The 16,245-nt window shown below is 41.1% G+C and overlaps 1 protein-coding gene across 3 annotated transcripts in view; it reads right to left on the bottom strand.

Annotated features, from left to right (window-relative positions):
* Positions 1-795, bottom strand: part of WRNIP1 (WRN helicase interacting protein 1) — a 29,884-nt gene extending 29,089 nt beyond the window's left edge. For all 3 annotated transcript variants that reach the window (XR_011683495.1, XR_011683496.1, XM_071453010.1), the window contains exon 1: positions 204-795. Coding sequence is in view for 1 of the 3 variants with exons in the window: in XM_071453010.1 (XP_071309111.1) it covers positions 204-707 (504 nt within the window). In the remaining 2 variants the exon portion in view is untranslated. The remainder of the gene's footprint in view (positions 1-203) is intronic.
* Positions 796-16,245: the final 15,450 nt, after the last annotated feature.

The raw sequence follows: 16,245 nt of genomic DNA, 5'->3' as shown, positions 1-16,245 counted from the left end.
AGGTTGTGTTTTTTTGTAATCTTAAGTGAAAACTAATGGACATCAGCCAACGTAAGGAATCTACAGAAGAAACCAAGAAGACAGAAGAGCGAAGAAAAGAGAGAGTCCGAAAATGAGCATGTTTTAGGTACAGCGGCCTCAAGAGCCACGTAAAGCAGCAGCGGCCCGACCCCGCACGCTGCGAGGGGGCCGCCCGCACTCACCTTCCCGCAGCCCGGCGGCCCCCAGAGGATGAGCGAGGGGATTTCGTGGGACTCCAGCAGGGACCGCAGCAGGGTCTCTGCCCCCAGCACCCGCTCCTGCCCCATGTAGTCCCCCAGCGTGTCCGGCCGCAGCCGCTCGGCCAGGGGCTTCCCCTCCAGCTTCTGCGCCAGGCTCTCCCCGCACAGCGCGGCCGCGCATCCATGGCCCGCCGGCACGGCGGCCTCGTCCCGCCCCGCGCCGCTCTTCCCGCCGCCGCGGCCCTTGTGGAAGAGGGAGAAGACGGGGGACGCGGCGGGCGGGCGGGCCTCCTCCGGCTGCCCCTCGGCCTGGCTGCCCGGCGGGGCGGCGGCGAGGCGCGGCCGCTTGCTGGGGGGCTCGGCCTCAGCGCCGCCGGCCTGCAGGCAGCGGTCCAGGTGCGCGTTGATGTCGGCGCCCGGCAGCTCCCGCAGGCACACGGGGCACTGGACCACCCGCTCCTCCTCGGCGCCCTCCGTCGGCTCCATGGGCTCCCGCGGCCCGGGCAGGAAGCGGAGCCGCCCGCAGCCCTTCGGGAGCTGTAGTCCGCCCGGGCCTGCTCCCCGCCCCAGCAGCCGGGCTTTGCTGCCCCTCAGCTGCTGGGCAACATCGCCGAGCTCTCTGGACTTGGAATCCACCTGGTTTCTCATTGAAGTATGTGAAAACGTCATTCTCTGTGAAAAAAAAATCAATAAATTACTAATTTTTTTAAAAATTAGATTCAAACCCGAACTCTTGTATTCCGCAGAATGTAGGGCAGGTTGTATTTCAAAGATGGGCACAGTAAGCTGTACCATTCGCATCCTAATTTACGACCCGAACTTGACCCATTGGTAATTCTTTCCACATTACATCTTGTTTTCTTTCTTAAAGTATATGTTTAGGTTTAATTATACACGGTGACATAATAGTTCCCAGCTTGTAAAATTCAGGTCAATCTAATGTCAGCTGTATTAAGAGGTAAACAAGTCTGGCTACTGGCTAACAGTACCCCCAGGCTTAAAATTTGAAAATGGCTAGTTAGAAAGTGGCCAGCAGGTCAGAAAAAAAAAATAAATACTTGAACTGATGATGGAGACCAAAGGACTGAGTTTGAAGCAAAGTGCCTTACAGCCCATCATGTAAACCTAGTTCTTACTGAAGGGATTACAATCTAAATGCAGATGTTGAAAGTGAAATGAGGTGTTTGTGGGTTCCACTTTCCGGCTAATACCTATTTGCCTGCCCATTTCTATTCCTGATCAAACTTAGAAACAATTACTATATTGTTTATATTTTTATAGCGCAAATATATTGATTTGCTGCTATAGGGTAGAAAAAGCAGCAAGACCGTGCCTGTGCTTACAGCTAAGCAGTGCTTTTATGGCATGTGTGGTCTCTGAGTGTGCAAGTGAAGATGTGATTCATGAAGCAAGATATTTTGCTTAGAGTGAGCGATTGGCTTGCCAAAGATGACCCAGAAAGTAGAAGAAAGTATCTCCCAGGCCAGAGCTGGGAAATGTAGATGACTGGGGAAAGGTTTTCACCCTCCTCTGGGGGAAAATGGAACTTCACACCATGTGAAGGTCATAGTTTCCCATTGCTCAGTGGCACATGACCAGGGTGAGATTTCTTCTCTAGGACTTTGGAGGAGGCACTTGCAAACAAATTTCACATTCTATTGTTCAGCTTTTTGTTTCAGGGATGTATTAAGATAATAATGGTGGAGAGCACAATCACGTTTGGACTCAGTCCTAGTCTCTGCTTGGTAACAGAGCCCAGTAAGACATTTGAGCTTGCCATCCCATTAATATTTTCCCAGATAACTAACTCACTGGTCAGCTTGAAGAAACTTCCTTTAATTAGGACATATCATTTTCATAAGATAGATGGCCACATTTGGTGATCAAAGCTTAGAGGATGATGTGCTCTTTGGAGAGCTATGGAGAGCCTGAATCAGCTTTCCTTGGTTGAAGTCCTGTCAGGCCACAAGGTCTTCACAGCCAGGTCACTCAATCACTGTAGGATTTGAGTAGCTGTAGACATGGAGGTAGCAGAAGGGCATCTGGAAACATGTCCTGTTTTTTTCTGACAGCTTTCAATTACATCTTATCATCCTTTGCCATGGAGTAGATCAGACAATCCATGGAATAATGGCTCGAAGGTCAGACTGAGCTGTTGGGTATTTCATCTGCAATTCTCAGAGCCTTTAAGAAAATCCACAAACCTGCTTTTGAGAAATGGGTGAAGAAAATCTCATAGTGTGTTCCTTCAGCTGATGGCAATGGAAAGGGAAGGATGTCAGAGCTGTGAAAGTTGGTGAGAAACACTAGATGCAGCAGATTGGATATTTTTACATATTGGATGCATGACTTTTTCAGATGACAAATGCCTTACAGGCCCATTATGGTGTGCCTGCATCTCCCATATTAACAGCACAGTCTGCAACAACATGGTAGCAAGAATCTCTCTGGAAGGCTCATTTGAAAACTACAAGCTTACGTGGTTCTTTGCTGTCCATCATCTTTAAATGTCACCACTATCCAACCATCTCTCGTGTCACATGGGATAGCACGTGGCATCTTTCACATCTGGGAAGCTTGGAGGGCTAACTGTGGGCAGAGCAGCTACTCGGTATAGGTACACATTTGATCTGCTGCATGTGCACAGATGTGGAGTCAAAACACTGAGGAACATTTTCTTTTGGAAGGTGCTTGGGTAAAAATAGCTGATTTAATTGGGTCTTTGATTGTACTCTGAAAGCTGCTTCTCTCTGCTGCCAGTGACTGTAAGGTTGTGTATAAGTTCTTAATTACACCATATAATTTATAGTGTTTATGCAAGTTAAGTTGAACTATGAGCTGTGTAATGAGATTTAACAGATTCAGCTTTCTAGGACTAAGGCATTACCACTGTTCTTTTGTAGCTGGGTTTCCAGTACAAAGAAGGAAGGGCTGCAAAAACAGCAATAGAAATGTTTTGGTCCTCTATGTTTTGTCCTACACTTGGACATATATTCCAAGTGTAACCAAGTGCTTGCTTGAGGTGGGAACCCACGACCTTGCTGTGGAATAAAAGCCTTCTAGAGAGAAGGCTTGACTTGCAGTGGCCTTCCAACCAATCCTACTGTTAGACAAGCCTCAGTGATCCTACATCCTGTACTTGCCAGGCACATCACAAGGGCCTGCAGAGGAGAAGAACCCAGCTGAGGACTGTGCTCCTCTGCAGCCTTCAACAGAGGGCCAGAAATTGCCACCATTTTGGCAACTAGCTATTTTTGTGGTAGAGGATGGTGGGAAGAGAGAGGAAAGGCCTGTGTTCAGGCCTGTACTACTTTGTTTAGTTTCTAAAATCTTTCTGGACTTAATGGACTTCTGGATCCCTGATAAGCAGGGTCCTTGCATATCAGCTTGCTGGAACTGCAACAGAAAAGAGAGCATGTTGAGCAGCAGGGAACCACTGAGATGGTTAAAAGTGAGGAGTGCTCCATAAGCAAGGTGTGCAGCAACAACAGCAGGTGTTGATTTCATTGAGCTAAATAGTTACTATGAACAAATTCAATTATATTGGTCTTGTAGCCTTCTTCAATTATCTGGTGTTCAGTGTAGAACAGTCTCTGTGAACAGGCAGTGCTGTATACTCTGAGTTTTGGTTCAGCAAGTATAAGGAGAGAGAGCTGAAATATAAAGTGTTGCAACATGATAATTTTCTAAGCAAAAATGCATGAATAACACTAAGACCTCTTATTTGTCTTTCTTTTGTACAGCCAAGAAAGAGGAGAAATCAGAAGTTACGAGTGTTCACTGGTTTATGAATCTAAGGTGGAGAGGAGAACAGACAGTAAATTAACTGGACATAGTATGAAGCTACTTAAGATTAACAGGCTGGAAGAAATAAATACACGATTCAGCACAAGCAGACTAGAAAAAACAGCCTTTTTTCAGAGTGTGGAGAAAATGAAGATGACTAGAAGCTTTCAGGAAGAAAAATTCAGTGAGTCAGATCCTGGAACAGAAGAGAAAAAGGTAACTAACTAACTGCACAATTAATTTTGTTTTCCCAAAACCACTGCCTCTTTCTTTTTTCAGCTAGTTAAGGAGTTCACTTTGTGTTATTTTCCAGTAAACTTGAATTTTTCATTATCATCTGTGAAAATGTATTGCAGCTTTGAGAGACTGACTGCATTAAGATCTGATTATTGAGAGATGCCTCTGCCCAAATTAAGGTGCAAATGAGACTACATGCCAAAGTTAATAGTATGGATTTTAGTTAACAATGAATTTGAGGTAGGGAAATAGAAATGGAAAAGAGGAGCGGGAGAGAGAGGCTAAGTAGAAGCTAGTCACCATCTGTGGATCAAATGACATCCCATTGGTCCTTTTTCACCCATGGCTTCTCAGTGGTGGGGGTCCTGAGGTCATTCAAAACTTTTCACTATTTATATATCTTAGCAGAGAAAGGAATTAATGTTTATTGGCTACACAGTTGTCTTATTCTATTGGTTAAATGATTGTCTCACTTCTAATGCTAATTAGTGCACATGCTGAGTCTTATGGGTCGGTGGGTTTCTTGAGTTGTGGGTGGTTTCAATCTCCCCCTGCTGGAATGAATTTTTACCAAGTCAGAGCTGATTTCAGCACAGTTGCTGAGTAAGCTTTCCTCATGGCCCCTAAATTCTGCATTCTTCGTGTCCATTTTCATTGATAGATTCTTCTCCTCTGGCTTTGTTAACCTCCTCCTCAGTCTGAGATAACACCCATTATCTTATTTCAAGTTCTTGTCACAGTGGCTTAACTATTTGGGGCAGGGCTTTGGTGGTGGCAGATGCCATCTGTCCCATAACTTGGGGTGATCTTTGACTGGTGATATACATACAAGCAGTTACTTCTTTACACAGTTTGCCACACTGGGAAATTTTTTCTGGATGAATTACCAAGTGTGTGCTAACCAGATCTTGCCTCCACCTGGTCTGGAGTTAGCACCACACTGTTGCTCCATTCTGTGCTTATCTTGTGGCAAAGTCCTTCTGTGGCCCTAACAGTATTTGGGACAGGCAGCTGTGATCTTTAGTTCTTACAGACTGGTTAGCATCTTTTAATCTTTTGTGTTTATAGAAGCAAGCATGTGTTGTTGCATGTTGGGTTTAATTACCACTGGACTTAATATTCAGAAATTGTAAAAGGGTTGTGTGGTTCTACCGCCCTTCAAAATCAGAAGGTAAACATGGATTTTGTTGGATTCATGTTTTGAAAGCATCTGTTTTGTCTAACATCTCTGGAGTTAGTGGGGACTGAATGAATCCCATGCAAAGAGCAGATTCCCCAGAGGAACTGAGGCAGCTTTGTGCTTTGCTCCCTGCTACCTGGTGAGCAGAGCGTGGTTGCGTGCTGCTTGCCACACTTGCAGGGCTGAGTGTTATCAGTGAGGCTCTGTTCTTCACCTGTCTCCAGTAAGAATGGTGTTAGGCATCATGGTATGGGGTCTCTGGTAGGAAAATGGCTCAGTGATCAGCCAAAATATGTTTAGAAATAACAGTACATTTATGGGTTTTTTCTATGCAAGAATCTAAAGGAAGCAGTATTTTTACTGACACATCATTTAGATAAGAACTGAGAAAATCCACTTGCAGTAGGAGAATGAGAGATTAATTTTGCATACCAGTTTGTAAAAATACTTGAAAAATTTGTACTTTGGCTGTTTGTATGCTGATTGTGCTAAAATGACAGAGCAATTTTTCGAATGTTCTGAATATTTTTGTGTTCAGATGATACCCTGGAGCATTGGTGTAAAGTAAATTTCATGGTGTTTCCATTTGTATTATCAAATCAAGAAATTGAATTTTTGAAACTCCTTAATCTGTTGAGTCACTTTTGTTCAAAATTATTCCAGTCTTGAGGAAGGTATTGCAATTTTTTACTTTGTAGTCATAGAAAGAGAACTTTATAATGAAACAAACAAATAATATATAGGTAGGATGTGTTTATTTTAGAGAGTTTCATTTAGCTTTACAGTGAAAATGAGAACTAAAAAAACCCCTACAATTGGGTGTTTGAGGTTTGGAAGATGTTATTGGCTCTTTTAAGAGAGTATACTTCCAATGTGAAAATAAGTTGCACAAGTGAGACAGCAAAAACTGCTGTTTCTGTCCTGTAGCTCTTCCAGTGATCCAAAAGAGCAGCAAAAGGACTGAGAGCTGCTTTGCCTGTATTAATGCATCTTAGTTTGATGCTGAATTGCAGATAGTAACTGAAGGTGGTGGGATTTTTTTGCTAGTTTGTGCTGCAGAGTCTCTTAATTCATTTTCTTGATGTTTGCTTCTTTAGTCTGATGGTTGGAACTGGCCCTTTGCTAAGAGTGCTGTAAGAAAGGGTAGGGAGGTTTTGGTGGTGCAGTAGAGGAGAAAGAATACATTTAGAAGATGAACAGCTGGTGGCTAGTTGCAAGCTGGAGAAATAGCTCTGTATTCCCATTTTAGCTTGTCAGTCTCCTGGGAACAAGACTTCAAAAGTGAAAGACAATCTAGTTGAACTCTGGTAATATACCTCACTAGAGTGAGCCTTCCAGATACAAAAACATTACTTATATTTCTCTTAGGCTTTTAAAACTTCACTGTCACACAGCCTGTTGGTTTGTTTGTTTTGGGGGTTTTTTGTTTGGTTTTTTGGGTTTTTTTTTTTGGTTTGTTGGGTTTTTTTGTTTGGTTGTTTTTTTTTTTTTTTTGGGAATTTCTCAATGGGATCAAAAACTGGGCCCTAACTGTCTGTTAATATTGATAAAAGGAAAACCAAGACCTTCCCTTAAAAGGTCTTAGTGTAGTCTGCTGGCCTGAGGAGCAGTTTTATTATATTGACCAGGAAAGGATGGAAAGAAGAGTGTGTTGGCTGGAAACATGGTAAACCTTGCCCAAATGTATGTCCTTTGAATGTAATTTCTGTGGGTGAAGGTGAAAGCAATGACAACACATCCATTCACTTAAATGGGAGTGTGTTCTAACTCAAGAGACTGAATAGAGGACAGTGGTCAAGCCTGCACTTGCTGGAGAAAAGAATTCTGTCTGAAACTACTGAATTATAACTAAAGAAGAAAATTATCCACTTCCTCAAAACAACTATTCATCTAGATTTTTTTTTTAAATAAAAGAAACAAACACAATTTTTGTCTTTTGGTACAGGATGTTTTTGTAAAAAAAGCTCAATCCCAAACACAATGTAGTAGTAGTAGAAGTAGTAGTAGTAGTAATAATAGTAATAATAATAATAATAATAATAATAATAATTTCATAGCTATTAGAAGACTTCAATGGAAAGCAAACCCCTCAATCGTTGACCATCCATGATGAGCGGTTGGTGCTGTCGAGCAGTTCTGCTGTCTGTGCCCCCTAGATGGCACCCTTTGCCACTCCAGCTCTCCATCGACCACTTCCCTCTTGGACAGGATGGCAAAACAGCTCGTGACAAAACTGCTCCCTACGTGTTTTACCTGTACTTTGTTCAGAATGCCCTCCTGTCCCCCATGTGTACTGTTGGCAGCATATGTCTTTGTATCTTGGCTAGGTTCTGTCTTCAGTGAACTTTGTGAAGTTTTGCTTCAGGTTAGACATTACCAAGTAAGAGACATTTTGTTTTCATGTGTGAGGACCAAATTAAAAGATGACTAAAAATCCAGACCTATCCTTGACCCATTGCACTGAACAGACACATGGAGATATCTGAAGGTGGTGGTCCAAGGCGCAGGGTAGGAACAAGCAGGTGTGAGAAGTAATTCCTTTTGACAACAGCACCAGCTTATGCAAATATAACTTGATTGTGAAACTGCCACAGAATTGACCCAGCTGCATTAGATCCCAATGAGCTCCATGTTTTACACCTGGGCTGCTTTTGATGACCCAGCCAAAGCTGTGTGCTGTTGGTCACAAACCTGCTGTCTCTTCCCTCTGGTCCTTACTTGCATAATTGATGTCAGAATGCAATTCAAATTGTTTGATCTTGAATTGTTATCTGCAAAAAGTGGCCATGAAATTATTATCAAGTGTGGGTGGGTTAACTGGGTGAAGAGAAGCCTGGGAGCTTCTATAGTTCTGAACATCGCTATTGTGAAACAACCAAGTTGCACTCATGAATCATGGAGCTGGGGTTTAAACACAAGTCACTGACCCTGAAGAAGATAATTTTACAGCATTTTCTATGCAAAGCTATCCTTTTGCTGATATTCTGTAAACAGTTTAGGACTAATTTATAAATATTTAGTGTAGCTAGAGCTGTTGGATGCTCTTGGTATTTGATGTTCAGTTAAACTAGGCCTGGGGATAACAAATTGTCCTCTAATTCCCTGTATCCTTTGAGCCTTCTGTCACTTCCTTCTCCACCACCATCACCATTTATCTAGCAGTTACTTTCCTTGCAGGTTCTGTGCTGGAAATGACTGTGGTGGTAAGGATACTTTTACAAGTTCCTTTTTCCAGGAGAGGCCAGAGTCATGGCAATATTTTGTACAGAGAAAAAATGATCACTGTCACACAATGAACTCCAAATAGCTTTCCTCTAACACTGTTCAAGATATCGAGCTATATATTTTGACAGAAACCTATTTCTGATTTTACACTGTTAGTCAAGAATGGCTTTTTAACAAAACCCTGTAAGGGACTCAGTACATTTGGAGTAAAACTTCTTAAACCCTCAAGGCTTTCTTTAGCCTTGAAATTGAAGCACTATGTCTAAAGCTTGCCTTGGTATGGTCAGGAAATTGGAAGTGGCCTTCAGCCAAGTTTGAGTCTATTTTGTTTTTCCAAGCACCTTTTCAGCTTGCTTGGAATGCTGTCATGAGATACCACGCTGCCAAGCTCAGCCTGGCGCAGCTTTATGGAATATCCTTTTTGTGGTGCCCTCTTCACGTCCCAAGTTCATGACGCTCTCCTGTCATGTGGCAATGTGTGTGTGATTCTGTGACTTCAGGTAGCTGTGTTTTACCAAATGCTCCCAGCTCCCATGCTTGTGAGAATATTTTCCTGTCTTTCTTAGAAAGAAAGAAGGGAATATCAACATTTCCTAACTGAAAAAGCCTCTATCACTACCCTGACCCTTCCCAGCATAACAGCTATGTACAAACTCAAAAGTGGCTTCAGACCGCTCTGGAGTCACAGAAGTCAGAAGCTGACTAAGGTCAGAAGCTGACTAAGAAAAGGGCAACAGTCATTTAATTTTTTAAATCTCATGACTTTTTTTTCCAAATGATGTCATGATATTTGTAATCGTGACAAATGATTTGTGAATTTTTAGCACTTGAGATTTCTGGTGTTTATATATTTTGCTTATTCACGTCTGATCAGTAAATACTCAAGCAGAGAAGAAATGACACCGTTTCTTCGTACTTCTTCAATGACTCTTAGTGCACTGCAATTATGGGCAGGAATTGCACGGAATAAGTATAATCATTATATATAAGGATTACTTCCATAACTATAGACCTGAGACCTTATGTAATGGTTCTGCACAATCCTTATATATATCCTTATATCCTTATTTATTAGACAATAAGCTACAACATGCTTTGTTCCTCAGATTTTAATTTTTTAATCTCTAGAAATAAATATCTCTGGGCTTACAATGGGCCTGGTAGCAGGACTTTTTTTGGTTAAAGTTACTTACCATTTCCAGTTTTAATATCTTGTTTTTAGTTGTTTAGAAATTTCCCAGGTTTAGTCTGCTCAAGCAAATATTTTCCATTCAGAATTTTCATCATCTTGAATTGCTTGGGAAAGTTCAACTAAAACAGTATATCTGCTTCTGGGAATTTTAGAGGAAAGAAGATACTTTTATGATAATATTGAGGGTTTCACATCCATGTTGTTGAAATAACTTGGCACCTTCCATCCTTCGGATCAAGGAATTGATGGTCCACAGGTGAGCAAATGGATATGGAAGGGCAGACAGCTAGGACTCCCTTTCTGCAGAGTGTTGGTTTGGATATGGAAGCAATGGAAATACACTGCAAGCACAGGAACAGAAGGCACTGAAGACAGTAAAACTATGGCATTTCAAACTGACCTTTCTATGCACATGCACTGTGACATGTGTTAGGTTATTGCCTTGAATTTTTTTTTCCATTTTTTGCCTATTAAAAGGGAAAAAAAAAGATTCTCAATTGCCTGAAATGTTAACTGCAAATGGATTGTGCTAAGAGTTTGCTTTCATTGGAGAATTTCTGGAATGTCAGAGTAATTGCCTTCAAGTGCAATACACATCCCGTGTAGATCCCTGCACCTGTTTCATGCTTGTCAGTGATCCATCACTTCTTTTCCTTATAGGTTCAGGGAATGCGTTGAAGTGTGAGATGGGATCCTGCGGCGTGTCCGAACCTTGTCTAGCTAGGTGGTACTTAGAGAGCTGGGGAGGGTTTTGAGGGTGCCTGCCAAATTGCATCTGCTAGAGCAGGAGAACCAAGTTAATCAGATGATTAAAATTAAAGGGATGGATCTAATCCTGCAAAGAAATGCTGCCTGGATTGTAGATAATTTCTGCCTTTTGGCTTCATATCTCTGGCACACATTGTGGACTGTGTTAAGCTGTGGAAGAAAGAAAGGGATCCCTGCACCTGGAAATGCACAGGTAGTAGATATACTTTTAATAAATTAGATACATTTCACTGCTCAGTCTCAGTATTGTTTAACTGGATGAATGCTGCTTGTGTTTGGATGTAACTAGTTAAACCTATTTGTTTTTTCCTGGAGCGGCATTTATTTCTCTCTTTCATACTGGCAGTGTCTAGGTCTGGCTGGCAGACCTAAATCCTAGGCAGATGATGTGCTTTTCAGGAAGGTGCATCTCTTCTTCCCTTGCATTCGGAGGGCTTTGTCTTGCCATTAAAACATCCTCTAGTGACCTCTACTGGGTGCAGTACAAGGGTGTGCCTCAAGGTTACCGTCCGTGGCCATGGTGGGAGCAAGGTTGCCAGCCCTTCTTGCTGCGGGATGCAGAGATCCCTAGTAAGCCCCTTATTTTCCTGTTGTGGTCAATTGAATGTAGCGTTATATCCCCAAAGAATTGGCATCACTTGTTATTACATCACGTTGCAAAGATAGTATGCGTGTTTGCTGTGGTTTCCCAGAAAGTAATGCAGGGGATACCCATCATGTGGTAACTTGAGAGGTTTTAGAATTCCTAACAGGAAACATTACTTAAAAGAAATAGATGAGTTTAGGAAGGCTAAAAGGAAGACGCTTTCTTCCTAAAGTATTCCCAAGGATGTAGATTGCCAAAATGCTCAGGATTTTAATTACTTTGCTACAAATGAAATTTTTTTTTTCCTTGAAGACAGCCACTTGCAGAATCTCAAAAGTGTTTTCATGACAAAGGTTTGAGGTCTGAAAAGTCTGCAACCTTACACTTGTATGTTCTTCTAGTGCTATCAGCCAAAAGAGTCATGACCTATTGTATGAATTTATAGCAGAATTTTTCACACATTGTATAAGGACCTCACACAATAGCGATAAGGAGAATAATTGAAATATTGCTACATATATCAGCATGCAAGATTAATACAATTCACAAAGAAATCACCTGGCAAATAAAAAAATCAAATCTGTTGTTCATAGTTTGCATTTTGTCTGAAACTGTTCCTGCATTTGCACCTGGGCTTGAAAAGGATCCACTCTTTTCTTTATGCCTAGCTCATTAAAATTTTGCATTTTCTCTTGAGTGAATTGTAATTTGAAATTAAAAAGAAATTAATTTCATTCCAATGTCGTTCTTGTTAATTTCCTTCCATTTGTATTACACTTCTACTGTTTTGCTACTGTCGATCTGTTTTTCAGTTTTTAAGACTTAAGGCCAACAAAATACATGGTATTTGGTAACAAGAGAATTGTATCCATTGCACTGTAAAGAAAACAGATTTTAAAATATCCTGTATTAAGACTACCAGAGTTTGTTTTCTAGTCCTTATTAGCACTAAAGTGTTTTTTCCTGAATTTTGCATAAGTCAGAGCTCTTTGCCAGTTTTCTTGCACATAATTAACTCACTTTTGAAATTCAGAGTGGTAATATCTGTCAGAATTCCCCCCCCCCCTTTTTTTTTTTATTGCTCTGTGTATGTTGCATTTGTTCTTTTGAGTTGAAAGTTCCTTCATAAAGTGCAAGTTTCCCAGGCTGTCTCCTAAGTCCTCACACAAGAAAGGTGGCATGGACTCACAAGTATTTCAAGGGCAGGGCAAGCGTCCTCTCCAGGAACTGGCAGTAGGGCTGTGTTTATGCAGGGATTCCTGGGTAATTGGAATCCTTATCTTCGGGAGCAAATGAGGCAACAGCTGCCTGAAACCAAGATTGTTGTGTTGTCATCTCAGGACCCCATGGCATGTCCATTCCAGACTCATCCTTCCCTCTTCCTTTCTGAAGAAGCATTGTTGTCAGCTGCAAGAAAGCAGTTCCTCGAGCTCCCGTGTCCCTGTGCATGCTGATATGTGTCCCGTGGCTCTCAGACCTGTGGAGGTTTTGGACTGTAGTTTGGAAGGTTTTTCTGTGATGAGAAAGCCTGGTGATCTTCACCAGCATTCGTATTTGAGAATGGTTCTTCCTTGAACTCAAAAATGAGGAAAAATGGGAATTGGATCAAGAGAACTCTATGGGTCTTGCTCATTTTTCTGCATTTCTGGTGAAAATATGAGTTTGGCTTCCTAAGAGACTTTAAGGGAACAGTTCTACCCTTTGATCATGATACTCCTTCCCCAAAGAAGTGCTAATTGAGAAAAAAGGTTTAGAGTTATAGCAAGTAACTAGCAGCAAATCCATTTTGTTTCTGTGTGTGATACTAAAGCAGAACACTACTGCCAGTGGGAGGTAGCTGGAGTGTTGGTGACCCTGTGTTTGTTCAGCAGGTTGTGAAGGGCCTTTGGTAATAATTGCCAAACTGTGTTATTATGAGCAAGCAGAGTCCCTAACTGGGACTGTGTGAGGCTTAGTACAGGTTGGATCTACTCCACAGAATTCGTTGTCTGAACAGCTGGATAAGGGAGAAGTGAAATGAGAAACAGGTACAGACATGGATGAAGACTGTGCTAAGGTCATGCTCTCAGTCAGTGACATCTGTGCAGAGACATCTACAATGTGGAAATGAAATTGCTGACTCTCTGTCTAGTGTCCAGTGTCCTCTTTACGTGGCTATATGCTGAGATCTGAGGGGAGGCATGCCTCTGAACCCTCAGACTCCTGGATCCCAGCCATTTCGTGAGTGCTGATTACTTTGCAAAGTTCCTATACATCATTTGGTCCAGGATCTAACATTTCAAAAATCTATGGCATCTTCTAGATATCTTTATTTTTCTGGTGTTCATTTACGTACAATTCACTTCATCCTCTCCCTGTTAATTCTGCTTGATTTTTATTTAGATCCAATGAATATCATGGTTAAAGTCTTATTTGAACCTTTGGAATACATGACTGTTAAAACATCTGAAAGATCAGTTTCAATACAGCAAAGGCATATATATTTATTTCTGTGTAAAAGATGTTGCATCTTGTCTATCTTCCCTTGAAAACTTCTTTTTGACCCTGGATGCACAGCTTAGCAAATAATTCTTTTGGCCACAATCATTCAGAGGTGTCATGTTACAGATTACCTACCCAACCAATTTGTAATCTACACGGAGAGTAGATTGGGAGACATTCAGCCTGTCCCTGTGACCTTTCTCTTCTGGCATCCTTGTGCAATGTCTTGTGGACACATGCAGCAGAAGTCACGGTGCAGTAAAAGTGACTTTCCAGCACTGAATGTGGCACGAGAATTCCAAACAAGGGCCCTTGCTTGGGAGGGGCACATTTCTGTTACCTTGAACGGAAACCTCACATGTAAGGAGCATTTTAAAGCGTTCAGTATCTTTATTTTTCCACTTATATGGACAACCTGATGTAATTCCTGGTGTTTGGTCCTTCTGTGTTTGCTGAAAATGTTTTTTTAACTCTCCCAAGTTAAAGAAATTGCTTATATTGAAAACATGCATTGTACACTATGCAAGGCAGGATTTTTTCTAGTATTATATAGGCAGGTACTTTTAAGTACTTATTTGCCATTTACAAATTAAATTCTTGAGAGAAATGAAAATGAGGCTTTAAAATATGACTTCATGCTAAAGAACATGCATGGGATGTGGTTATAATACACGTAGATTATTTTGTTATTGACAATAAAAATAGTATTTTTCCATCGTTCCCTGTCTTCAAGGCTAACTAAACAGACATTCTGGTATGTGAGATCTCCCTGACACCATGCTTTATCACTAAACAGTCATAGAGCAGATATTCACTAAACAGTGATAAAGCAGATATGTGGGCAGATAGGTTTAATTTCAATTATGATCCCACCTAGTTATGACTCTGTGTAGTTTACTTGGTATCTTAAATAGGGACTATAGTTGAAGATGATAGAGAAAAATCTTAGCCTTTAAAGTTAACTATTTTGCAGGGAGACAACAAGTTGTGGGTTGATTTTCTCTTGACCTTTGATGTTGCCATAGCCCTTATTATCATAACTACATTTTAAAAGACATGTTCACTGAAGGAATTACTGCTTATATCAAATCAAACATGTTCTGCTGTCTTTCTGAAACTCGTAGTAGACCCATGTTTGGTAATTCTAAATCTGGAGCAATTGCCTAAAGCCTCTTGGTCTTGCATGTTTTAGACCATAATAGAGGAATCCTATATTCTCCTATTTATACCTACCCTCTGTATTTCTTCCAACTCATATCTTAGCAGGGTTTTATAATGGTTTCATAAGAAACCTATTCTATAAGAATAGAAATGTAACTTGATGGTGAGAGTTTTTAAAGAGCTTGGGGATCTAAACATAATTTCATATGGCATTACTAAAATGGAAGAATGAACAAAATTCAGAAGATTAGGACAAATGAATAGGAAAAATTGACTAAAATGATTAATTTATTTTTTATTTTAGTAACTTCTAATCCTTTAAGCTGTCCTTTTTTTCAAGACAATATTCTAGCCCCTAAAATGCATATTTCCAGCACTGCAGCCAAGATCTGTATCTTTAATCTCCCTTGTGTGTGCACTTCATTTTTAGTTGTAGAATAATTCACTGTCTGTTAAGATAGAGAAACATAGAAAGGCATGAATTTATCCAAAAACTTAAATTGGCAGGTTTTGAACGGGTTTTCTCTTCCTTTTACTGATTCTGCATGCAACTACTGCCTCTCCTGCCATTGTAAATTATTTGGCTTGTTAAACACAGTATATGCATCACTTTTCTTACTTAAGGAGAACACCTTGTGCACTAAAGGCTGCATAAAAATTGCACTATGATTTTTTCATCAGGCAGCTACTCCAGAGAATAGGCATGAAAATTTTTAGCTTGGAATTCTATCTGCCGCTGACTGCCAACAGATTGATTCAAAGTGTGTGAGGGCCAACATGGGACTTGTAAGGAAAGCTTGTGGCATGCACTGTTCCTGGCTCACACTGTGCTTTACAAGGTCCCCCTGCTTTGTTAGCAGTAACTGCATGGATGGTTAGATATTTCAGAAGCCAGCTCAGGATGAGAATTTGCTCCTTATGTCCCCAGACAACACAAAGTTTAAATGTATCAGAGATTATTTATGGACACCGTGAGTGACAGTTGTCACATCAGAAGCACGACAGTCTAAGCAGACAGGCTGTTATGAAACTGAGTGGAGAAGCAGGGGCTTAGAAGGATGGAAATAAGCATCCAAGGTCACCCAACAGATCTGTTACAGAGGCAGGGCTGAAAGTCAGACTCTCACTTCCAGACTGTGGCCCAAGTCATGCTGCTACTGCAGCGGGACCCCCTTGCAATAAAATAAATGTCTTGTTTATCACACCTGTTTCTTATATCTGGAGCTGTATTCTCTGAGACACATTGTATGAAAGCCTTCATGTTGTCAGCTAGCATTTGCCAAGTATGTGGGAGATTCTTTTTTCCCCCAGGAATTATCCAGTCATCTCCATTTCAGCATCATGTGACTGCAGTAGAGAGTATTGGCTTCTTAGCTGTCTCTGAGTTCCAAAATCATTGGAATGCATA

The sequence above is a fragment of the Agelaius tricolor genome, unplaced genomic scaffold, assembly GCF_023055355.1.
Source record: "Agelaius tricolor isolate 1412-34295 unplaced genomic scaffold, bAgeTri1.0.p SCAF_2, whole genome shotgun sequence".
In the NCBI taxonomy this organism is placed as follows: Eukaryota; Metazoa; Chordata; class Aves; order Passeriformes; family Icteridae; genus Agelaius; species Agelaius tricolor.
The sequence above is the reverse complement of the archived record's forward strand: the minus strand, read 5'-3'. Positions and strand labels throughout refer to the sequence as shown.